The sequence below is a fragment of the Equus quagga genome, chromosome 15, assembly GCF_021613505.1.
Source record: "Equus quagga isolate Etosha38 chromosome 15, UCLA_HA_Equagga_1.0, whole genome shotgun sequence".
Lineage (NCBI taxonomy): Eukaryota > Metazoa > Chordata > Mammalia > Perissodactyla > Equidae > Equus > Equus quagga.
Window position 1 is genome coordinate 41506838 of NC_060281.1, and position 27011 is coordinate 41533848.

General features: G+C 40.7%; 1 protein-coding gene across 1 annotated transcript; it reads right to left on the minus strand.

Annotated features, from left to right (window-relative positions):
• Positions 1-15329: 15329 nt before the first annotated feature.
• On the minus strand, positions 15330-25256 carry NRSN1 (neurensin 1). The gene is made up of 2 exons (XM_046638970.1): positions 25068-25256; positions 15330-15728 (listed from the first exon to the last, which is right to left on the minus strand). The coding sequence occupies exons 1-2, from the start codon at positions 25254-25256 to the stop codon at positions 15330-15332; spliced, it is 588 nt and encodes a 195-aa protein (XP_046494926.1).
• Between the last annotated feature and the right edge of the window lie 1755 nt (positions 25257-27011).

The window sequence follows — 27011 nt, forward strand, 5'->3', positions numbered from 1 at the left end:
GGAGACACTACAACTGATACTAATTCAGGTAGTACAAAGTATGATACAGAATTACAAAGGCTCACAAGAGACAACTATGAACAACTATGTGCCAACAAATTGGATTACCTAGAAGAAATAGATAAAATCCTAGAAATGTATAATCTACCAAGACTGAGTCATGAAGAAATAGAAAATCTGAATAGATCAATAACAAGGAAATTGAAGCTGTAAGCAAAAATTCCCAACAAAAGCCCAGGACCAGATGGCTTCACTGGTGAATTCTATCAAATAGTTAAAGAAAAATTAATGCCAATCCTTCTCAAACTCTTCCAAAATGGTGAAGAGGAGGGAACAGTCCCAAACTCATATTACCCTCATACAAAAGCAAGATAAGGACATTACAAGAAAAGAAAATTACAAGCCAATGTCCCTGGTGAACACAGATGTAAAAATCCTCAGCAAAATACTAGCAAACTGAATTCAACAAACATTAAAAGGATTGTATGCCATGATCAAGTGGGATTCATCCTTGTATGGCAAAGATCAACATCTGCAAATCAATAAACGTAACAAACCACATTAACAGAATGAAGGGTAAAAACCGTATGATCATGTCAATAGATGCAGAAAAAGCATTTGACAAATTCAACATCTTTTCATGATAAAAACTTCAGCAAATTAGGTTTAGAAGAAATGTACCCCAACATAATAAAGGCCTTGTATGACAAGCCCAAAGCTAACATTTTACTCAAAGCTGGAAGCTTTTCCTCTAAGATCAGGAACAAGACAAGAGTGCTCACTTAACACTTCTATTCAACATAGTACTGGAAGTCCAAGCCAGAGCAATGAGGTAAGAAAAAAGAAAAAGACATTTGAATTGAAAACAAAGAAGTAAAATTATCAGTTTGCAGATAACACAATGTTATATATAGAAAATCCTAAAGACTTCACCAAAAAACTGTTAGAATTAGTAAGCAAATCCAGTAAAGTTGCAGGATATAAAATCATCATACAAAGATCAGTTGCATTTGCGTATTATAACAACAAACTACCAAAAAAGAAATTAAGAAAACAACCCCATTTACAAAAGTATCAAAAAAATAAACTACTTAGGAATCAATTTAACTGAGGAGGTGAAAGAGCTGTACACTGAAAACTATGCCATGAAAGAAATTGAAGAAGATAAATAATAAGAAAGATATCCCATGTTCATAGGTAGTATGAATTAAGATTGTTTAAATATCCACACTACCCAAAGCAATCTTCAGATTCAGTGCTATCCCTATCAAAATTCCAATGGCATTTTTCACAGAAATAGAAAAAACAATCCTAAAATTTGTATGGAACCACAAAAGACCCTGAATAGCTAAAGCAATCTTGAGAAAGAAGAATAAAGCTAGAAGCATCACATTTCCTGATTTCAAATCATATTACAAAGCTATAGTAATCAAAACAGTATTGCACTTGCACAAAAATAGACACATAGACCAATGGAACAGAATAAAGAGCCCAGAAATAGACTCATACATACACAATCAACCAGTCTTTGACAAAGGCACCAAGAATACTCAAAGTGGAAAAGATAGTCTCTTCAATAAATAGTGCTGAGCAAGCTGGATATCCACATGCAGAAGAATGAAATTGGCCCCCCGTCTTACACTACTCACAAAAATTAACTCAAAATGGATTAAAAACTTAAAAATAAGACCTAAAACCATAAAACTCAGAAGAAAATAAAGGGAAAGAGTTCCTTGACATTGGTGTGGCAATAATTTTATGGATATGACACCCGAAAGCATAGGCAACAAAAGCACAAATCAACAAGTGGACTACTTCAAAATAAAAGATTTTGCACTGCAAAACAAACAACTGACAAAATGAAAAGGCAACTACAGAATGGGAGAAAATATTTGTAAGCCAGATATCTGAGAAAGGTTTAATATCCAAATATATAAGGGACTCATAAAACTCGATAGCAAAAAACCCAAGTAACCCTTTTAAAAAATGTGTAAAGGAACTGAATAGACAATTTTCCAAAGAACATATACAAATGGCTTACAGGTATATGAAAAAGTGCTCAATATTATTAATAATCAGGGAAATGCAAGTCAAAACCACAATAATATATCACTTAAAATCTGTTAGGATGGCTATTGTCAGATAGACAAGAGATAAGTCTTAGTGAGGCTATAGAGAAAGGAAACCCTTGTGCACTTTTGGTGGGAATGTAAACTGATACAGCCACTATGGAAAACAGTATGGAGTTTCCTCAAAAAATTAAAAATAGAACTACCGTGCGATCCAGCAATCTCACTTCTGGGTATACGTCCGTAGGAAATGAAATGAGTATCTCAGAGAGATATCTGCACCTTCATGTTCATTGCAGTGTTATTCACAGTGGTTAAGACATGGAAAAAACCTGTGTCCTTTGATGGATAAATGTATTAAAAAATGTGTTACATATATATACAATGGAATATTATTCAACCACGAGAAAGAAGGCAATCTTGCCATTTGTGATAACACGAATGTACCTGGAGGACATCATGCTAAGTGAAATAAGCCGGACAAAGGAAGACAAACACTGTATGATCTCGCTTGAATGTGGAATCTAAAAAAGTCAAACTCACAGAAGCAGAGTGTAGAATGGTGGATATTAGAGGCTAGGGGTGGGGAAAATGGGAAGATATTGGCCGAAGAGTACAAACTTTTACTTATCAGATGAACAAGTTCTGCAGATCTAATATACAGCATGGTGACTATAGTTAATAATACTGTATTGCATACTTCAGAGTTAATAAGAGCAGATCTTAAGCACTCTTACCACACACACGCACACACACACAAAGATAACTATGTCAGGTGATGGATGTGCTAATTAGCTTGACTGTGGGAATCATTTCACTATGACTATGCATATCACATCATCACATTGTACTCCTTAAATATATACAATTTCCATTGGTCAATTATACCTCGATAAAGCTGGAAAAAAATGACTGGTGCTTATTTCTAGAAGCTCTCCTTATTTTTCCAAATTTTTTCTTTTGTCTGTTGGGAGATCTTCTTCTTTTATTATGCTTCCTATCTTGTTTATAATTTTAATAATTTTGAACATATTTAAATTTAAATAATTATAGGCCCATAAGACTTTAAAAGTTATTATTTCTGCTTTCTTGGGTGTCGATTTCCCTTTGTTGTATCTGCTGACTTTACCTCAGGAGGGTCCTTTCCTTGTATGGCTTGCACATTATTGCTGTGAGCTCCTTTTTGAATTCTTTGTTTTGCGTGAGACAATTAGACTCTGGGTATGGCAATATCTCTGGAGAGGTTTCACATTTCATTTTGCCACTACCCTAGAGGTGTCATGGTTTTTCTATGGACATTTTTTGATTTAGGAGTCCCACAATACGTGGGTAGAATAAATTTGAGATCTCATGAATGTTGTAAGACTAGTTTTATTTTACATATATTTTTCTACCAAGAAGCTACGGTGGGATAGCAAAAGCTGTGTGCTATTTCTAGGAGCCTATGAGCAGAATGTTTCTAATTCCCCGTTCATCAGCTGGCTGTTGTCTGAGGGATCCTGTCTTGTAAAACACCACAGACTGGGCATCTTATAAACAACAGAAATTTATTTCTCACAGTTCTGGAGGCTGGAAGTCCAAGATCATGGTGCTAGCATGGTTGTGTTCTGGTGAAGGCCCTTTTCTGGATTGTAGACTGCTGATGTCTCCCTGTGTCCTCACGTGGTGGAAAGGGGCTGGGGAGTTCTGTGGGGCCTCTTCTATAAAGGCACTAACCTGGGGCCTGCCCCGTGGCCGAGCGGTGAAGTTTGCACGCTCTGCTTCAGTGGCGCAGGGTTTCACCGTTTGGATCCTGGGTGCAGACCCAGCCCCTCCGCTCATTAAGCCATGCTGAGGCAGCGTCCCACATAGCTCAACTAGGAGGACCCACAGCTAGAATATACAACTAGGTACTGGGGGGCTTTGGGGAGAAGAAGGAAGAAAAAATTGGCAACAGATGTTAGCTCAGGGCCAGTCTAAAAAACAAAAAATAAAGGCACTAGTCTTGATCTAATCACCTCCCAAGGGCCCACCTCCTAACACCATCACTTTGGGCATTAGGTTTTCAACATGTGAATTTTGGTGGAGGCATAAACATTCAGACCATAGCAGATTCTACGTTAGAAAGAGGCCTAGTTTTGTTTTCCACCTCTCTGCCTCACATGGATAGGCTCTAGCTTCATTTCTGATGTGTGGTAACTATCAAGGCCCTAGGCCTCAGGCTTTCTATACAGAACTGAGACCTCCTGAATTTATCATGGTAGTAGTTGAATCTTACTCTTCTTGTTTATTTTAAGAGATAACTATAAAAGCTCAAGATTTAACATAATAGAAAATTTTTTCTTGTTCACATAAAATCAAGGTGTTGGGGCGGGGTGGGGAAATGTGTATCACACAACCGGGATGACATTGGCAATGATATTCGTGCTTCCTCAGGTTGCCCACAGTGTTGACATCCAGCCAGCAAATAGTGAAAGAGGGAGATAAGAATTATATGGGAGCGTCTTAAAGGCTAGGCCTGGATGAGGCATACAATTACTTTTTCTCACATACTATTGGCCAGACTCAGTCACATGGATCATGCTAGATGAAAAAGAGGCTGGGAAAGGTCGACCTTAGCTTGGCAGATACTTCTCAAATCTACTTGATGAAAGAGGAGCTCATGTCTTTGGAGGATAGTGGGACTTCTGTCTGTACAGGTTCCTATCAGATGGATGTTCACAAGTCCAACATTTTCCTATCCAGTGGTGGGTGACTGATATTTGTTTAGATAAGTGACATGTATTTAAATAACTATCCTGTAGGACAGAAAGTGCTAAGATGCATAAGAGAAATAAAAATGAAGACATTCAGAGGAAGGAGGGACCATTTCCATTTAAGAAATCAGGAAAGACAACTTGGAGGAGATAGCATTTGAACTGAATCTGGTCATATGAGTAGGATTTGGTCACACCAAGCTTTGGTTAAGTGTTAGGCAGCTCCTTTCTAAGATGGCTCAAGTGGCACAGATGCCATGAGCCCACTAGTGTGAGCTCGGCTTTTTACAAGCTGTCCTGAGCCAGAATCCCTCATCCGTAAAGGTGCTGGACCACCCAGGGCCAGCTCAGCTCCTGCTACCTCCTCTGCTCTCTTCCTCTGTCATCTTGGGTCACTTCCACTGTCTCCAGTGCTTAGGTACACAGGCTTCAGCATCAGGCAGACCGGGTTTGAATTCAGCTTTCAACGCTAACTGTGTTTCTTAGGCAACTTTTTCCACCTCTCTGAGCCTCAGTTTTCTCACTTATGCAAAGGAGAAAATAATAGTAGCTACTTTGGAGACTTGTGAGGATTTACGGCGAGAATGCACGTACAGCACTCAGCTCAGAATAAGCACTCCGCAGCTGTTAGATATTATGATGATTAGTTTTCTGACTTGGGTTTTTGGCATCTTCTTTTGAAACTCCTGCCAACTTTCCCTGGCTTCTTACTGCTTCTTTATTATCCACCTTTGAGCCAGAATGGATTCTTTATTGGTGCTTTTCCATTATTGACAAAACTATTTTTGATCTTGCTGTATCTATATTACCTTGAACCCACTGGGGTCATGACTTTTGTCTATTACTCAAGCTGCTGATTAATCTTCAGGACGTCCTGTATAAAGACAGGGACGTGGCATTGATGGTGATGAAAATGTGTTTATGCCTGAGAGAGAGATGGATCAAGCCGTGTTGCTTGATGTCTTATCATCTTGGCTTTCATTTTGGTAAGATTTACAACACTGAACACATAAACTGATTACATGTAAAATTCAGGGGCTTCCTCTTTGTATCTACCTTAGAGCTTCAATTAATGATCCCACCCCGTGCAGCCCAGGTGGAATAGCCACAGATGATTTAAATGGAAAGTTGGAAAGTTTCTACTATGTAAATATGGTTATCCTTGGAGTGGGCAGTGTCAGGCTTCCTTTGAGATATGAGGGGGTAACCAGATACCTGTTTAGACACCACATTACTTGAAGTTTTAAAAATTGTCATCTTCGTTGTTAGTGGATTGCTTATTGAACTCCCTGCATATACAGCGCTGTGCCTCCAGGCTCTGCAACCCAGCTGCTCTGCTCCTGTACAGGTAAGTGACTCTGACACAATGAGGGAGTCACCAGAGGGCCACCTGCTTTCCAGCTGCAGTGTCAGGTCCTTCTCTGCGTTTTTGAAAGGCAATCTCCAGTTAGAAAATAAAACAAAATCGTGATGACCATTTGGGCTATTCAGATGGGAAAGTGCAACTTTGCTCTTCAATTCTAGGAGTAAAACTTTTAACTCCACTGAGATCATTTCAAGGTCTATGTTCATTTTGTCCATTTCTGAGGAAAATTTCCTAGGAAGGGTGTCTAGTTACTTGCCACGGAAATTGCTTTCCTCTCTTTGGCTGGAGACTGTCATCCTCAAACTAATTTCCTGTTTGGTGTTCAATATTTGAAAGCAGGAAATTGTCATAATAAATAGGAAGCTTGAAATGATAGAGGAAAAGCATTCAGAAATTTGGTTGCTAGGAAATTATTTTTGCCTACTTTAATATATGAAAAATCTGGGCCTTATTTGGCATTTTCTCCCCTCCTTCTTATTCTCATCAACAGCCGTTATCAAAAGAACTTTATTAAATATTGATCTCTGCTTGGCATTATGAAAGAGTGTTTAGGTCCCTGCCCACTAGCAGCTTATAACAATAACGCAACAACAACAATAACAACAGATAACTGTAGGAACAGAAATGACAGCATTAATTTCATACTTAGCTATTGATAGGCACTCTTCTAAGTGTCTTAGTTGATTTTTTAAAAATTTAATCCTCACAATAGTCAACTGAGGAAGGTATTATTATTATTATTTTCATTTTATTGATGGAAGATGAAACACGAAGTCAATAATTTGCTCAAAGTCACACAACTAATAAACAGATGAGTCTGGATTCACCCCTTCGCCGCTCACATTATTTACCACTATGTCCTACTGTTTCTAATCTATCCAGAAAAATCTAGAAAGAATAGCGATGCACATATAGACCAAAAATATAGATATGCATTTATTATTGAACACTAGAGTTAAGTACATTTTGCAGAAAGGGGGTGAGAAGGGAATTTTCAGAATTGTATATTGAGGAGCATTTCTGCTCTCTTCAAAAAAGCTAGCTTCTGTGGAGGAGATGATACAGTTGCAAAATTTGTACATTTGATATATTGATTAAAGAGATAGGATGAGGCAGATGGGGGAGCAGTTGAGGTTGTGTATTACAAATGGAAAGAGTTTGATGGGCCAGATGGAGAGTGGGGTGGATTACTTTGAGGTTGGTGGGCTCAAGCAGTTGGTCTGCAGGAAGCGAGGTCAGCACACCATAGAGACCCAGGTCCTTGGAACCAAGATTGCTCAGCCCGCTTGGCCAGCTCCACTCTGCAGCAAGGGGAGGCAGGATACGGGGCCAACCTGACGTGGCCTCATCATGACACATCCGTAACCTTTTGCATTTCACCAGAGGCAGGTGAGTTTTAATGAAGCACCACACTTGTTTAAGCTTTCTATCCTCATGTTGGAGCAACATGTTCTAGTGACCCAAATGCCAGTCTCAAAAGTCAATAAAGTCAGATTCTATTCTGGGATAAGTAGCTGGCTGGAAGTAGCAGTCATTCTAAGCAGCTGAAAATAACTGGACGTTTTAATGAGATAATAAATCTTCCTTACTGAACTATATGGAAGAGATGAAACATGACACTTAAGCTCCTCAGCAGCCTTAATTAAACTTGATGTTGAAAAGGTCAGTGCCCTATCTGGTGGGTTCCAAATCACTTCAGACCCGACAGTAGGGATGACTATAGAGGGGTACACAGGCACATGGGGACATTATGCTTTCCATTGGAACTTTAAATGGATGCATTTTAAATGAGCTACACCCCAGCTAATAACAACTAGCATTTATTAAGTGCTAGCTCTGAGTAAGTCATTGCTCCAAGTGCTTTAGATGCATTAACTCATTGAATCCTCAACAGCAACCCTAGTAGGTTCAGGTTGTTATAACTCTGGATAGATGAGGAAACTGAGGCACAGAGGGATGTAATGGCATAGCTAGGCTTCTGCAGTCTACGAAGCGATAGAGCCAAGATTTGAATGCATGGAGTCTGGCTCCAGAGACTGTGTGCTTAACCACCAGGCTTTGCTACCTCCCTCAAACAGGGACTGGGCTGTAACTAACTCCCATAGCTAAAAATGCACAAGCCTCTCATGGGTTTCCAGGCACTAATACCTTCCAGGAATTCCAGCTGGTGCATTTTAGGATCGTTCAAAGCATGTAAGCAGTCAGGTGCTACATGGGAAACACGATTCTTCCCAATATTGTATGGGTTGGTGGAGGTCACCAGGTTGGGTGGGTAAGAACAATTATTGCAGTTTTTTAAACTAAAACACCTTGATAGCAAACATTTATTGAGCTTCTACTGTGAGCCAGATACTGTGTTAGGCATTGGGGAGAAATGAGTAAGACATGGCATCGACCTTCAAGGAGCTCTCAGACAAGCAGATTTGCCGTTTATAAAATTTCTAGGGAAAAAAATAGCAGTCCGGACTGATCTTTAGTAAACTCAGCGCTTGAGTTCAGAGGGCATCTCGCCTTTATTACTTGCCATGGTTTAGACCGAATTCCCGTGTAGTGGTAACATATGTATATAATATTTCCTGCCTCCTTTTTTATGTTCCATAAAAGTGCAGAGCTCTGCGATAAAGAACATGTTTAATCTGGGAAATTTTGAAATCGGAGGCGAGACAGCTACTCTCTCATCCTTTCCAGTACATTCTATTCACAGGGAGGGAAGTCTCTGAGTCAGGCCTCTGGGAGTAGATACTAGCTTGATCACTTTCTGGGTACATGTTCTTGTGTGAATTACTTCATCTCTCTGAGTCTAGAGTGCCTTATCCATAAAATGGAGGAATAATAGGAGTCAGCCTTAGAGTTCTTTCAAGGCTAAATTAAATTAAATGCAAAAATGCATAGTAAAACTCTCAGTATGTATAAGCTATTTTGATTATTTTCTCGGCATTGTGTCATTTCTCAGTTCCATCTTATCGCTCAGTACTCTGAAAGAGACTTTCTAGCAAAACAAAGGTTATAGATCCTCTCATTTTTTCTCTCAGAGCAAATAGTGAATTGGTCCAGGGGCAAGATATGGGAGTAACAAACTCAGCATTTCTTGCTGACGTTTTCCATTTCTCAGAAGGCAAAGGAAGTGACAAGGACCGATTCCTCTCGACTAGACTCTGAAGTTGGTGATAGACTTGAGACAGGGACCTTGAGAGAAAGTCAAGACCACCTTAAGCGTTGGGGTACAGAGCATCCACTCTCGTTGTTCATCAGCTCTGAATTTACTTCTGGTCGACTTCCTGCTGCTTTCCCGACAGTGGCTGCTCTGAGCTGTCCTTTGCTATCCTCAGCCTTCCCTTTCTCCTCCTGCCTGATCTCGGCCTTCTGTATAAAACCTTACCCTCCACCATTACTCAGCCTCATCCTCCAGTCTGGCCTGTTGCACAGCTCCAGAGGATGATGTTCACATTGGAGGTGCACCACTTGGTGGCCTTGTCATTCCAGATGCTCTCCCCAGGGCTCGTGGGCTGCTTCAGCTAGAACGCGCTTAACTCAGTTCTTTCAAAGCGCTGCACTCGCTCTTGGTTCGGGGAGTTTGTATGTGCTTTTATCTCTGCCTTGAAAGCCCTTCTCTCTCTCTTCCCATAGTCCACTGCTATCCTCCCCCCAGCTCACAAAAAGAACAAATTCCTCCTTAGGTCAGGATCACTCTGGTTAACTTCTACTTATATTTCATGACACAGATTAAATATCACTTCCTTAGGGAGGCCTTCCCAGAAACTTAATCTAGGATAAATCCCTTTGTTTAAACAGTATTCTTTGATGTTCTTTTTTTGTAGCATCTAACATAAGGGGGATTTGCTTAAAGTCTGTATAAAGGCCACGGGGACAGGAACTGTGTCTGTCTGGGTCTTCACTATGTGAGTAACTAACAGGCCTGCCTTACACCAGGCCTCCCCCAACCTCTCTCAGAGGTTACCTCTTCTAATATTTCCTGTTTGAAATTCTTCTAGTGGCTTCCTCTGTAACTCTACCTAATATACTTATTTATTATTTCCTGATTAACTGAGACAATAATGATTGATTTCCTATAATGCAAGATGAGGATTTAATTTACTTTCTCTACATCTCATTTTATTTTCTCTCTTCTTTGTAATGTTTTCCAAGTTTCACTTTTAGTTCTTTCCTTGGGTTATCTTTATAACTGCAAATTATAAACTTAAGCCATTGCTTCTTTCCATGAACTTTAGACGGTTACTCTTAACTCCTTACTACATTTGAGGATGCTATTAGTATTCTTACTGTTATGCCCCCTTATCTTTTTTCTTCTGCTGTCCACATTTTTCTAGCTCTACCCTTATTTTTACATCATCAGATTTATCACATAGACACTGTTTCATAATCAAAATTTAGACTTTTCTTTTGTCCATAGTTGATTCTGAAAGTCAAAAATAAGTAAAGAGTTTGCATTATTTTGGCTTTGTAAATATTGGTCATTACGGAACTACTGGGGCTGCAGGCTTCGGTTCTTTCTCTGTGGATTCAGCATCCCAGGTCCTGTTCTATTAGAAGTAGCCTGTGCCTGGTGGGAAGGTCAAATGTTAAATGGCTTCTCTTTACTTATACTTTATCGATTCTTTGCCGTGGTTCCATATCATGCGTAACATTTGGACCATGATTTCCTTGTGTGGTTTAATTTTAAATTTTCTTTTTGGAGTTTCTATTGCTTTTCTTTTTTATTCTTGATAACATGGATATTCCAAAGACTAAAAGTTATCTTACCATCTGTTGCCTGAAATCACAGCCCTTCTCTTTTCTGAGTCTGATTTTTACTATTTTGTAGATGTCTGGTTGTTCTCTCCCGAAGCCTCTTGGACCCTTTTTATTTTTGGTGTCTTAAAATTCCACAAAAATGTGTCTGATTTTTTTAACCATCCCCAGTGCTGAGTATTCAGCAGGCACCTCCGGTCTGATGATTTCTGTATTCTATAGCCATGAGAAATTTTCTTTATTATTTTATTGATAAATTCTTTTCTCCTCTATTTTTCTTTCTGTTATCTTTTTCTCTTTGATTGAATCTCTATGTCTTTTACTTTTTGTCTCCTATTTTTCTTTATTTTTATGAGTGAGGATTTTACTTTTTGGGAAATGCCTTTATTCTTTTAATTTTAATTTAGTTTATCAAATTTGTTTAATAACAAATTTAGCAATTTGTTATTTTTAAACTATTTGGTGTTCCTTTTCATAGCATCTATTTTTATCTCATTGATTCAATTTCTTCTTAACTAATTAGATTTTTTTTTAGAGTTCTCTTATGGTTTCTAAAATGCTTGTGTTTCCCATGGAGTCTGTTAGTCTTTATGCATATCCTCTTCCAAGGTGCTAATTTCCCTCAGATGTCTGATGATTCTGATTGTACTTTCATACTGAAGGATGAAGGACCTGATTGTTTATTTAGGACTATTGGAGACAATTTATTCTGCTCTTGACTAGGCAGGGCTAGCTCTTCCATCAATCTCCCCCATGACCGTATGACCGGCACCTCTGTGTTGGTGAACATGGCTTGTTGGCTGGAGGATTTTGCTTTTAGGTATAGTAATGGCAAGCTAGCCATTAGACTGGGCTCCCACCAAACCAAATGTTAGATTGAAGAGAGCTTTGCTCTGGGGTACCCATAACCCTACTCTCAGTCTTAAGCCTCTTCAGAAAATCAACTTTTTCCCCTGTACACACACACACACACACACATGCATGTGTTAGATATGCAAAAACTTTAGTGCCCCTATTAATCATCTATTTGTTTTCTGTTGTGCCAGCACAATGCCTAGCTCTAAGTAAAAATGCAATAATTGTTTTAAATGACCATATAATAGTAGCACGTAGCTTTTATGTATTCGCTAATGAGAGTTCAACCACATTAAGATACACTTCTTGTACCCAAGCAGCTAATAGTTTAGCTTCTAATGGAAGAAACAGATGCGTAAACAAATCACTACAATAAAGACAGAGAAGTGCAATCGAATGTGTTTGTGCAAAACGCTGGCACTTGAGGAAGAGACATTAAGTCTGAGAGGGAGAGCAAGGAAAAGCGGCAGAGAGTGATGACATTTCTAGAGGCGGAAGAGCACATCGGATGAGAAAGCAGCCTCTGGAGCCAGTCTGCTCCAATTTGCATCCTGCTTCTGTCACTTACTGGTTTTCCTTGGACAAGTTATCCTCTTTTTGCCTGTTTCCTCTCCTGTAAAATGGGCATGTGATAATAGCTCTGACCTCATAGAGTTTTTGTGAGGATTAAACAAATTACTATACATAACATGCTTCAATGGTGCCTCCCATTCAATACATATTAGCTCTTATTAGTATTGCTATTATTTCTTGATGTGTCCTTGAATGATGATTTCAATAGCCAGAGAACGGGCAGATGTTATTGCTGGGAAAATAAGCTTTGTGAGTGAAGGCACAGTGGTAGGAAGGTGCAGGCACATTTAGAGAGGGGAGTGACTGAGTATGATAGAATGCAGGGTTCCGGGGCATTTGCCCGAATAAAACCAGGAAGGAGCTGGACCTGATCACAGGAGGCCTTGGTAACACACAAAGGAACCGCTTACACCATCTCTTGTCATCAGTTTTCTGGGTTGAGGTACTGTGTACATAGTAAGTAAGGCAATCAACAAAGTTAGGGAATCTATAACCTCTGTCAGTGTTGAAACTTCTAGGGACTCCATTTAATAGGTGGCATGGACAAATTAGGAACATTGAGAACATACAGAAATGCCTCCTTGAAGGGAGAGGATCAAGGAAGGGACAGGATTGAAAATAATTGGATGAAAAAATTCATAGCCTGGGGCCGGGGAGGGGGTTTATAACGGTGGTCCTTTGTAAGAGCAGTTAGACTTGTAGCTAACTTTGAATTATGGAATTTGGTCCATGTGTGGAAGGGTTAGAAAGGTAGCTTTTGAAAAGACACGAGGATAAGTTTTCTAACCATCCAGTGCCATCATAAGATGCACAGGCTTGCTATGGGAGGCAGTAGGGACCCAGTCACTGGAAATGCCCAAGGAAATGGAGGTTGCTGGGCCAGTGCTGACATGGGCTTCTGGGAGCGTCTTCTGCCTGCTTGGGTCCATGTCATCTAAAGTTTCTACTGACTCCATGTGCCTATTTTTTACATGATCTCCAGGCCAGAATTCATTTCTAAGTTTCTCCAGGTGCAGTCTCAGCACCTTCTCCCCTACTTCCCTCCCTAGCTATAGGTGTGAGGTTTCACTGGCTTTAGAAGTTTCCGTGCTGAAAGGAAGGACTGGATCAGTGCGAGCCAGCAAGCTGATACCAAGGCTGTAAGGCCACCCACTTCCACAAAGCCTGGGCAGGACAGGAGAGACAGAGCACGTTGAATCGTTCTTTCAGACCCAGCTCCTGCTTTATCCATCGTGGTATCTTTTAGGTCTTTGTCTAAGGAGTAGGGCTGCTTTTTCATGGCTGCTATCATGCCTGTACCTATAAGTTCTTAAGCCGTACAGCCATTATTTTTCATTCTGGAGGCTTTTAAAAGTCAAGTCTCATCCTCAAAGCTTCACTGGTGCACAACACTAAAGCAAAAATGGAAAGCTTCAAATGATGTGGCCTTGCACACATGCTTAGGGGCTTGAATAAGGCTTCAAAGAATTTAAAAAATGGTATTTCCACAGGAAAGTAAGAAGCTGAGGAAACTGGAACAATTCCTCCCAAACCTGGCCAATGATCCTTGTTGAGGATGCTGATTTGCCCTATGTTTTATGCCGGACTGTGCAAAATAAACAGTGTGCACAATGAGCACTAATTGCTTCATTTATCCTTCCATTTACCCAGGGGAACATCAGAGCTTATTCAGGCCCAGAATGGAAAATTACATGTTGGAGAGAAAAGAGCCACACTGAAGGGATGACAATGCAATTCAGGTTCTGTTCGTTCACATATTTTATTTATCCAGTGAAGAAAGGAAAAAAAAAGACAGAACTTGAAGGTGGCACAAATGCTGAGAGAAGACCAAGGTCACGTGTCCCATTTTCCTCAGTCTAATTTAAATCTACAGATTAAATAAAAGTGCAAAGGGGTGAGATGAACATTTTGCTGGAGAATAAAATGTCTCATTTGAGAAAGAAAATCCTTTTTAAGGTTAATCTCCGCTCAGGGTTTCTTACTTGAGGATGGCTTGCTTTTGTCTTTATAAAAATATGACAGCATTGTATAATCTGCTGGGGTTGGATATTTAAGAGTAGGTAGCGAGGAGGCTGCTGACTTGGCAAACTTCTGGGAGTCCAGGTCTGAGAGAATTCCACCGCGGTGAGAGCCACAAGGACATTGCAAACATCCTTGATGGCAGAGACATGATGACATATGGCGAAAAACGAATCTCAGACATCATAGTCCAGGACCCCCATTATCCAGATGGGGAAACTGAGGCCCAGGAGGTTAATTTCCCCAAGATCACACAGCTAGTCAGTGGTAGGAACTCAAATTTCCTGGCTTCTAATTCAGTGCTTTTAGACACTGCATAAATACCTATTCCTAGCATTAATTTCTCTCCCAAGATTCTAAAGTTGGCAATTTTAGCCTTTTGAGTAAAAAAAGTGGAAAAAACAAAAAAGCTTTGCTGCCAACTCTGATAAATTTGTATCCAATCTCAGGAACTTCATGTTAAGATATAGTTAAAAGACTAATGTTTGGGTCAAAATCAGGGCATTTGCTTTTTCTATGAACACACACAACAATATCTTATACGCAGTGAGACAGGAATGGAGGGCAGCACCACACAAGAAAGATTAGAAAAACCAATATTCAAAAATGAAATGGACCATCTTGGCCATTGGTCGGCTGGTCTAAACTGCAGCGCTTTCCAACAACACGGAAAATGACACAAAGTCACAATATATGAGAGGGGAGTTCCAGAGGGCTCCAGGAGGGCACACAGAAGCACCCCTTTAAGCAGCTGGGTGCATGTGCACAGGTTCACACACGGCATCCACCTTCAGCAGACCCACCTGAATTGAATGAGGGTGAGCCCACGCACTCTACTGCCCACAGCCGAGCATAGCCCTGGGGCAAGTCAACGCCACACATCCCTGTCATCCTGAAAACTGACCTGCTCTATTTCAACACTGTGTGTAAATTAGAGAGGGGAGGACTGAGGTGGGAAAACTTTCAGGTTGCTGCTATAGGCTGGACATTTTGAACCCTGGTCAACGTGACTGGAATCTTCGTTTCCCCCGGGCCCGGAGCTTTTGTAACGGGCTGGGTGTGGGCCTTGATGTCTGCTATTCGCTCTTTAAACTTCTGCTGAAGGAATTTCTCTTCTTTGGAGTAGCTTTTTGCGAACACCGACATCAGCAGGCACCCTGCCATGGACGTGCCCCCAATGCAGAAGAGAACGGCTCCTGCCAGCTTGCACATGTCAAGGGCTCCATTAAACTGGACAGCATGAGTGTCAACCACCACAAAATCGGCTTCGCCAAAGGCTTCGATTTTGGGGGGCACAAGAAAGCCCACTGCCAGAACAGTCAATCCAAGAATCACGAAGACTGTGCCAGAGATGAGTCCGACCTAGAGAAAGACACAAGGAAGCAAGACAGAATAAGCACGGTGCTTCAGTACTCCCTGAGCCCTCCAGGGCAGGACTTGTGTTATTTTTTGGGAAAAGTGAATTTTCCTGGTCACTCCAAATTTTTATGAGATGCCTACATAGTTTTCTAGTCAATAAAGAAGGTGAAAGTAGGACCTTTCTGACTTTAATGCCAACCAGAAACTGTAGCACTGTCTTGATTTTTCCTTTGAGCTTTCTATTTGTACAATGCTTTGCTTTTTTGACCCCCTTTTGCTTACATCATCCGGTTTTGTCTTGAGGAAGAGAAAAGTAGCCCTGATACCGGGGAGCTGGCCTGACTAGGCCTGGATGCTGTTAGAAGCTGGCCTGGAGCTCACCGTGACATCATGTTGTTCTCCTGTTGACACAACGGATGTCACAGAACATCAACATCAGACAAGCTCATTCTGCAGCTGTGATGAAGTGAGACAAAACAAGACCACTTCCTAATTTTACCTAAGCACAGACAAAAACAAGGTCATTGTGGAAACCAAGAAAAACATGCCTGCTCCATTCTCCTCCACCCCCTGACTCTTGGCTAATATGAATGATCGCTGCTTTCTACCAATTACAGCTTTAGTCTCACTCTAGTCTGCCCCCACCGTAGTTAAGATTTATTAAGATACCCAATCACAGAACTGTCCCTGACGATCCAGAGTGAGCTCCTGCTTCCTTAGACCCTCCCTTAGTCACCCAACCAAAGCCAACGTCCTATCATACGTCCTTTCTCACACTTTCTTACTGAAATGCCCCAGGATCCCCTATGGTGTCATTCTCTCTCATTGTGATGAGTAATAAACTCAACTTGTTCAACATATAGGTATGTTCCTAATGATTTCAGCTGGAGGACATTGATAGTCTGTTAACTCGTCTATTCCCTAAGTAAGTGGGGAGGAAACCATCACTGCCAGCCTCGTGGAGGGTAGGACACTGGCAAGTTGCAGAGGCAGGGCTAGAAGCCACAGATCTGATCTCCAGGCCAGCGTTCTTTCTCCTCTAACATGTAGCTGTTTAGGCTTTCCTTGTGCAGTTGGTGAGAAGTGTTAAGAATAGCAGATGGAGATTAAACTGCATTAGCTCCAGTTCTAATAAAATGTAACACACTAAAGATGGAAAGCAACATACCATTTGGTGGTTTAAGTTCACGGGTTTGGAATTAACAGACTCAGGCTTGGATTCTAGCACTGCCAACTAGTGTTTGAATCATATAAGGAAAGTCACTTAAATGTTCTAGTTGTCAACTTCCTCATCTATAAAATGATGAATGATAAGGGTACCTTTCTCATAGACTAGTTGTGAGAACTAAACGAGATCATGCCTGAAAGCACTTAGCCCTCTGCCTAAGTAATACACTATAATAAGTAGTTATTATTATTATTTGGAAATGTACCTCTTGTAAAATTATGCTACACTGGCGACAGCGTCACAACAATCACTCAGAACTTGGAATAAAGAACAGCTAAGATAGTTATTTATTTTTCAACCACATTTTTCATTTCCTCCTGTTCCTGACTGCTTTTAGTTAGAAAAACAAGGTTGGGAAAATAACCAAATGCATAACACCGTCTAATCTTGAACATTTAAAGTATATTTATTTAACTTATTTATTTATTAAATTTCAGGGTGATACACTAATAAAGAAAGTTTGGATAATAGCAGGAAAACATATTCACAAATCCATCACCCTAACAAAGGGGGAAAAAGAGAAGTAGTATCATTGAGCATCTACTGTGTCCTAGGCATAGAGCTAGATACGTTTTCACTTAATCCTCACCAGCATTTTACGAGAGGAAGGTATTTTTATTCCAATTTCACCTATAAGAAACTAAAGTTTATAGGGTCAAAGAAGCATAGTTCAAGGTCCCAGAGTTAACAGATGGTGTGGCTGGGCTCTACCCCAGGTCTGCGTGACTTCTAAGCTCTATTTCCCACTTTTATTCACCCAAAATACTTCACCAATTACTATTTTGTATATTACCTGCTATTATTTTTAAAAAATTACAATAGAGTTTTAGTTACCCCATAGGGGCAAATTTCCCATTATGTAATATAGTAAAGACACTGAAAAACAGAGTCAATATAATGTCTTCTGAAAGAAATAAAAACTATTCGATATAAGATTTAAGTACTACAGGAAAAATTGGGTTGCAAAATATAACATTTTTGGATGGCTTTCTACATTTTTCTAAAAATGGTGGCAAATCAATTCACCTCCACAAAGTAACCATTATTTATAACTTTTAAAAAATGACTCACATTGGAAAATTCTGAATGCACAAATGAAATTAACTTAAATATCCATGGTGACATGCTTCATATGTCACTAAATTACCTTCCTCCTCAAGAACTGGCACTAATTCTTAAAAATTGAGAGCAGCAAAAACGTATCCATCTTAGTTTCTGAGGTTCTTAAGAGCAACTGAGGCCAATGTTCTCCGTCTTCTATTTCTGTCTCGTCTCACAACAGCTCTCAGTCCAGCCTTGTGCTCAATAAATATTCCCGACTGACTTACTTAAACCAGCAGACTGCTGGATATGGAGCCAGGTGATTGATTCTCAGAGCAGTCTGCTCCTCAACTGAGCAGTGCTTTATGGATTAAAATCCGCTCTTGGAATATCACTCAGAAGCTAAAAGGCAAGCCATGCCTTGCAGATGGCAGAATTCCTGCTCACTCCAAGAACTGGAAAGTGGCTGGCCTCCCTGAGCCTTCTACCTTTTACTTATTATGTCAGAGTATCAGAGAGACGCCTGCTGTCTATGGAGGGGAGCACGACCTAATGAATAGCTAATCCCAGGATTCATCAACGCCAGTCTAATGAGGATCTCCAAGAGATGCACCCAGAGCACTCCACACCTGTTAGAACATGTCAGAGAGAGCCTGGGATGCTAGGTGTGAAGGAGCAATGAGGGGTTCACAAGGGAGCTGTGTCTTCACTTCCCTGAAAGTATAATGGAGGTGAGGAGGGATGTTGGGAGACATCAGCTTAATCCTGGTACCATGTTGGAGTACTGGAAGGAACAAAAATTGGGAGAGTGATGCCATATAGTATTATAAAAATTGTCTCTGGACACAGCTGTAAGTTGAAGTGGTCCTAGGTTTAAGAGAAAGGGGGCTGTATTAGAGTTTTAAAAAGTGCAACACAGAGGTCTTCTAAGGGTCTAAGAGAGCAAAACAGATCTGTTTGGGGCCATGCAGAAGAACTGGAATGCTCCTGGGCAAGGGGCTCCCCCAGGCATCCCAGAGTGGCCTGAGGCTGGGGTGGTTAGATCAACACCAAGAGTGAGGGAGAAGGACCTCTCCAGGCTGAGACAGACCCTAGAGACAGCAGCAAGGAGAGTTTTTGTATTGTGACTTCCAATGATCCTCTTGACCGTGGGGAGGATATGTGAAAACCCAGTCCCTGATGTTGGAAAGGAGGATTGGACAGAGAGGAGAACTTGGGTTCCAGAAATTCTGCTACTAGGGGCGACAAGCCAGAGACTGCTGTTATTTTGACCAACATCCCCTTCGCTGTATTTCCGTGAGCTGATGAGGTCTGAAAATGCAGTTTACTCCAATAAGCAGAACTGGCAGCAGTAATAGCGCAGCTGTTCTGGCAGAGAGGAGGCAGTAATGACTGTTGGAAGCAAGAACTAGCGTGTCAGGGAAGAACAGCGTGGTGGGGCCGTGGAGCTAAATGTGAAAGGAGCCATCTGGGTTAGAGGTAATTCAGGGGAAGTGCATTAAGAGTGAAGACTGGATTTTCTTCTTCTTCAGCCCTCAGGGATGCTGCTGACCTTTCTTTAGCAGGACCTGAGCTCTGAGTGGTGTCACCTGCCAGCAGTGATGGCAGATTCTAACCCAACTGTCCTGACCCTTGCTTGACCTGCTTGTAGGGACACTGAGCTTTACAAAGCAACAACCATTGCCAGGCTATGATATAGGTCCTTCCACATCCCTTATCTCATACAGTATTCACAGCACTCCCTTTCCTGGGTAGTGGTATCCCTCATTAACTCTTCTACATTACAGAGACTCTCTCCCTCCGGCGCATGAACACATTCAATCGCGTGCATCTTCAAAATTCTATTCTGGAGCCCTGTGTCCCTCTCCAGCCACTGCTTGAACTCATTCCTACTCTTGATAGCCAAGCTTTGTCCTCCACAACTTCACTTACGGTGTTCTCGTGGAGGTCACCAATGACTTCCTAATTGTCAAGTCTTATCTCATTTGAATATTCTGCAGTCATTGATGTTAAACACTTACGCGTTCGTAAAATCCTCACATATTGTTGTCCCAGACACAACTCTCTCCTGTTTCTACATCTCCTTCTTTAATATCTCCCTCTTAACCTGCTTTGCCAGGCATTCTTTTTAAATTATTGGTGTGCCCCAGACCTAGACTCATTTCTCTTGTTCACTGTGTTCTCTCTATGGTTTAATCTGTGGCTACCGTTTCAATTCCTACCTATATATCAGTGACTTCCAAATCTCCAGCTCTAGCTTACATCTCTTTCCTGGGCTCTAGCCTCATATTTGTGACAGTCAATAGGAGGATCTACACAAAACTGTCCCAAAGGCTCCTCAAACCTAAGACATTCAAAATGGTACTCCTTCCTTCCCAATTTTCTGTCTGTGTTCCTGCCATCCACCCATTCACTGTCCTTCCTCACATTCATAGTCCATAGATAATTAAACCTTATTGATTCTACCTCATAAAACTCTCTTGAATCTTGTCTCTTCTCTCCATCACCACAGCTACTTAAGGGTACAGACCATTACTATATCTAGCCTGGATCATTGCAACAGCATTTTGATGGTCTCCATTGCTAGCCTCATCCTTCTTTGCCATCCTTTAAGTGCCATCTAAGAAAGGGTTTAAAAACAGAAAGAATACCACCTGTTTTCTCTTCTTAAGAGGCTTCCATAGCTCCTCTCATCTATACTATAAAACCAACTCCTTAATATCTAGCAAAACTTTGAAGATGAATCTAAGACAAAAGTTTAAACTCTCACTTAGCTCAGGGGGGAAACTAGAGAGATCAGGACAGATAGGAGGTTAATGGGGGTATTGAGAGAAAAGAGAGGGACCAGAGTCACTTTCCTTTTTAGTAAGGCTGTGCAGGAGGCAGTCTTGCCTTTACCTGTACATCACTGTTCAACACCCTCTGAGAAATTTCTGATATGGGTTGAGGAGAAGGGAAGAAGGAGGATAACACTGAGGTGAGGAAAGAATAACCCTGGGGTCAAAAGACTGCTCCCATTAGTTCATACCTGCAACATGGAGGCTGTTTGTTGCACAGACAATCAAGTGACAACAGCCTTAGTCAAGGTCAAGTACAAGGATAAGAAAGAAGAATTCCACCACAGCTTGTTTGATTCCTGGGCAGCAGCAGTGAGTGGCAGGGGTTTGGTGAAACCATGTCACATAGATTTTTGCAGATGGAAGCAGTTGCAGGCACTGGGATAAAGTAGTAGTGACTGAGGTAACCAGGCAGTAATCCAGAACCTGTGAGGCATAGAGAATGTGTGTAATACTGCGAGTGTGTGTGTGTGTGTGTTTATACCTGATTGTGAGATGATCTCCCCAAGAAAGCCTACATTTATTATCTTGCCTCTTCACTGTACTCAAGCTAGCAGGTTCTGGGGGAAATTTCCATTTCACAGCTTTTCAAAGTCTTCCATGATCTGGCTCTTATATGCACTCCCATGTTCATCTCTTGACTCCTCTCCTCCAACTTCTAAATTTTCACCCCAGCCACACTGAACTGTTTGCAGTCTCCTAACATACCATCTTCTCTCATGACTCAGCTTTTGCAAGCTGCCTGGATGCCCTGTTCCTGCTTATTTACAGGTGATTCCTTTTGAGGCTGCATCAGGTCCTGCCTGCTCCCAAACCCTGTGCTCCCAGTAAGCACTGTGACTACTTTCAGGGGAGTGTTTATCACGTTGGATTGTAACAATTGGTGTGCATGTCTGCCTTCCCTATGTGACTGTGAATTCCTTCAGGTCAAAGCTATATCTTCTTCACAGGTGAAGAGTAGTGTCTTATTCACAACTGAGCTCCAGAGCCTACCACATAGCCTTCTGCATAGTGGACATGCAAACGTTTGTGGAAAGAAAGAACAGCATTGTGAGATAGATGTTATGTTGAACCATGTGATAGAGCAAAGACTCTAACTCAGGTCCATTTGATTCCAACCTCTGTTCTCATTAAGCCCCTTCATGCTGCCCATTGGCTTGAGAGCAGAGTCCTATGGAGGCATTGTGAGCATAGCCCCCAGTGACAGACCAACATGCCCTTAGCAAGAGTATAGTGGAAGAGGAGAAAGGGGAAGTCCACAACTTGAACCACCTACAGACACAGTTTGAAATGAAAGAAAAAATCATAAAAAAGAATCATGATGGAAACGTCTATAACCAGTGCCTTTCTCTGTATTGGTAGAAAGCATTTCATAAACCCATTGGGATGAATTCACTTATATTCCTTAGGAGGAAACCCTAGAACCATTGCTCTATTCCCTTGGTAGAGGTGAGGTCTGTAAGACAGTGAATTCTTAGGCTATTCAGGTTGACTGTAGGCTTCTGAATGCCCAGTCTAGTGTTTTATGATTAGGATATGAGTCTCAAATTTGGATTTTTCTGGAATATAATCTCTAGGAGACAATGGACTTCTGCTGTTTTTATTCTCTGAAGAAGGTCCAGCACAACAGGGTACAAATACTTTTGGATCTTGTATGTCTGAAATCAAAGGGAAAAAATTTCGAAATCTGAATCTATACCTATATATTATTTGATGTATTTACAGCTTCACATATCACATAAGCACTAGTGCTTTGGATCCAAATGAATGCTTACAATATTTTGTATGTCAGTGGCATTTTAGGCTCTTGGCACAACAGATCTGTCAGGCAAATATTTGTTTTTTTGACACATACAGAAGCAGCCACCCACTTATCTGGGTAAATACAAGATGTGCCAAGCTTGGCTATGTATTTCATTGGTACAGACCAGTAAAGATTCATCAGAGGTGACATTTCTACAGGGTAAGGATGCTGGTTTGACCAACTCTAATACAGAGTATGTGACACTAGTAAGATTTTGAATTAACAAAGGTCTTGGGTAATCCATGTTAACAACTATGTTACCCAATACTTTATTAACTAGATTTCCAGTTTTATTTCCATTTCAGAACTCAACATTCCATATGGCATCTGGTAATAGTAGCTAAAACATTGGGTGCTTATTGAGTGCATTCCAGACATTGTTTTAAGCTCTTTGTAAATATTATCCTATTTAATTCTCACAGCTTTATGTGGTAAGTAATATAAATATCACTATTAGAGGCCCATTAAGGTCAATTGACTTGCCCAAAGTTACAGAGCTATTAAAAAGAAGAGCTGGGGTATGAACCCGTGTAATCTGAGGACAGAATCCACACTCATAATCATTATGATACATTGCCTCTTGTTAAACCATATTGCCAATAAATTGTAAGTTTATGTCAATATCAATATCAAAAATTCTGAGATCTTTTGGGAGAAAGCTGGAAATTATTGGAAATCCCAGAGACGCCGAATGTTAGAGCTGGAGGGGACCTGAGACATCATCCAAGGCTGCATCTTCTCAGCATCCCTTCCTGAATCTTCATCCTTTTCTCGGTTTTCAAGTATTGGAACGTCCCAGTGTCCTCTTCTCTGCTATGTCCCTACTCTTTTCCTAGGTGATAAGCTCTAATATGGTGCCTTATATACATTCAATATGTCAGTGACTCCCAATCTATGAACTGCTGTCTAAAATACCACTACAGATCTCTTACAAGTCTAATAGGCATCTCCAATATAACATGGCCAAGACCAAACTCAGTTCCCCACCCATCCCATTGATCTCCTAATGCTCTCCATCCCAGTAAATTATAAGATCATTCACTAAATTGCCCAGGCTGCAAGCCTTAGAGTCATGCTTGACTCCTCTTTCTCTCATATCTAATACATCAGTATGTCCTGACAGCTCGGCCTTCAAATTTTATGCTAAATCTGACTACTCACCATCTCCACTAACACCGCCTTATCTAAGTCACCATCATCTCTTGCTGGGGTACCTTAACAGCCTTCTAAATAATCTAGCTGCTCCTACCCTTGTCCTTCTGTAATCTATTTTCCATACAGTAGCTAGAATAATCCTGTTACAGTATTAGTCGGATCATGTCACTCTTCTGCTAAAATTGTTCAGGTGGCTTCCCCAGTCTCTCAAGGGAAAAGCCAAAGTCCACGCTTTCATCCATGAAGCTCTAGGGAAAGCATCTGTGCCTTGTTATTTTTCTGAATTCATCACCTGTGCTTTTCACCTTTCTCATTCCATTCCAACCAGACTGGACCTCTTGCTATTTTTCAAGTGCACCAAATTTGTTCCCATTTCAGAGCTTTTGGACTTGCTATTTTCCCAGCCTAGAATGACCTTCAGCCAGATCATTTTATGGTCTTCTCCCTCAGCTCATCCTGGTATTCGTCCAAATGTCATACTCTCTGAAAGCTTTTCTACAATCAGCATATCTAAATATCAGTCCCCGCAACACTCCCTATCCTCTTCTCCTGACTTATTTCTCTTCATAGCACTTGTCACTGTCTGACATTCTGTTATGTGGTTTATTTGTGTATGGTCTGTTTCCCATGATAGATTGTAAGTTCCATGAGGGCAGGGCCTTTTTCTTCTCCCATTTGCCACTTTAATCTCTAGCACTTTGAAACTTCTTGACACAGAACAGGTGCTCACTAATTATACGTTGAATGACTGATTACTGAATTGTCTAATGAGGCTCCTTCATTTGAGGAAGCTGAAGCTCAGAAGGCCTCATGGTTACATACCTGGTAGAGGTAGAGCTGGGACACTGACCACTGTGTTATGTCTCAGCACCAGCTCTCTCTACTCAATTCTTTTTAATAATTGATGTAATTTGTCAAGTGTTACCTACCAAGCCTGTAAGGGAGGCCGAAAGCATATAATGTTTTGCCTATAGATGGCTTCACAGTTGGTGAATTTAGCGGCACATTAAAAACAGTAGCAAAAATAATAATAATTAATGATGGCAATTATACCTACTTAAATTTAACCTGCAAATCAACAATTGTGCTGAGTTTACAGGTCTTCTTCAGCCCAAGGTTTACATTCTCCTTTCCTAAGGGAAGAAAACTGCATTTAGAGAAACCAGGAGTGATGCACACACAGAGAGTACCAAACCTCTCAGTTCTCTAGAGCTACGGTATTTACCATATACAATAACTTTCCCGTTTCCTGAGTTAAACACACGCTGTTTACTTACCTTCCAGAATACTGAGCTCCACCTGTTAGGTGATCTCTGGATCTGGAAATCATCCTCATACTCCCAGATCGAGGTGGTACAGTCCTCATAAAACTGGTGCAGGTAGGACCGGACTCCGTAGCGCTGGTACCCACCCTCAGTAGCAGCTTGTGCCTGCTTGGACCCACAGATGTTGCTGCAAGAACTCATCCTTCCCAGCTGGAATGACAACATCCACATACGTCAGCCCCATGGGTCCTGGCCTCAGGATCAAATGGCATATTAAAGGTGAGAACTAGGCTGAGTAATGTTAGCCTATTTGAATAATGCTCTTTTCTTAAGAGAAAAGACACTTTTAAAGACCTGTATTTCTTATAAGCTGCACTTCTTTTCTACTTAATGCAAAATTACCCCAAATACTCAATGACTATAACAGGTTCTCCAAAATGAAACAAGACACACAGCACAGCTCATTTAAATTATGCAAAAATTTAAGCACGAAGCACATGAGAAACGGGAACAAAGCAGCTGGGATTTTCATTGTCTTGACAAGAGATCTTTAATCTCTTAAAATGCAGTAGTCTATACTCTTACACGTTAAGGAATTAGGCAGGTGCTCTCCCTTGCTACACATGGAATTTGGCTTAGACTGTCCTTTCAGATGCTTAACCATGTTCCCTTGAGGAGGCTACTTAGTGCTACTCTTAGCAGCTTGAAATTTTGCCTTTAGATCTCATGCATCTTGCTCTAACGTTTTAACTAATTTCCAAGTTGTATGAAAGCCTTATTAAAAAGCTGCTGAGCAACTTACGCTTCATGCTTTATTAATCACAAAGTTGGCCAATAATTTACACCTTACTGACTCTAATATCAGATAGTTCAATCATTATTTGTAGATACATCCTTCCATGTGGGATGCTAGAGCTTAATGGAGGCGGCAGATCTAGCCTCTTGTTATTTTCCATGAAGTGTCTAGTATACATAAGAATTCAGAGAATTCTTAAATGAAGCTATGGTCTGGGTGGGTTGTTTGGGACTCTGCCTTCTTAAGATGGAAATTTCTATTTGGTTTGACCTAATCAGTACATCTAGAGAGAGGCTTTTGGTTATGAATTTATGGTTTAAAAAAAAGCAAAGGGATTACTAGGGGATAGCAATTTTGGTGAGTAAGGGAATTCTCAATAATCTCTGTTTGTTCTTTGTTTTTCTGATCTCCATATAAGCAGATAAATATGCAGCTGGAGAAGTGAAATACTTCTTTGGACTTTTTCAATTGTCCTCTAGATGGTTTACCCTGTGAGGATGCAGTCAGTCTCAACATGACAAAGTAAAAAACAATTTAGAAGAGTATTTTCCCATTGAACCAGATTCTCTCAGGGCTTGTGCTATAATTCAGGCTAACAGAAGACATAGTAAATGTTTCCAATTACTTATCAAGAAACCAAGTAGTAATGTTTATCCAAAAGGAAAAAGTTAACCTAAGTTCTAACAAGTGCCCCTGCGTGGCCACTATGTTTGGTTGGATAGAATCATAGGGCTAAAATCAAAGTTGCAGCCAGGGATAGTTAGCATTTCTCTATTCCATGACTGCAAAGTGAACTCGTAAGAATATCTTGTAAATGTGTGCTGTTAGCCACGAATGGGTTTTGATTAGAAAATGTAGTCACATTCAGGACAATATGGAGCTATCTTAGAAAAATGATGTAAACAGGTGCTACTGATGGTGACCAGTAATGTCATCTTTTAAAGTGATGGTCAATATTACATTTAGTGCCTACCTCCCCGTACCTTCTTCCTGTTTCAGGTAGAGCTATCATCTGAAGAAATCACCCAGGAGGACACAGCAGGGAAGGCAATTTATTTTATACTTTTAAACATTTCAGAAGGATATTATTTCATAAAAAATATCAAGATTGTAGAATGTACTCTGCCTGATTAGAGCAGCAAAGTCTGATGGATGAAATT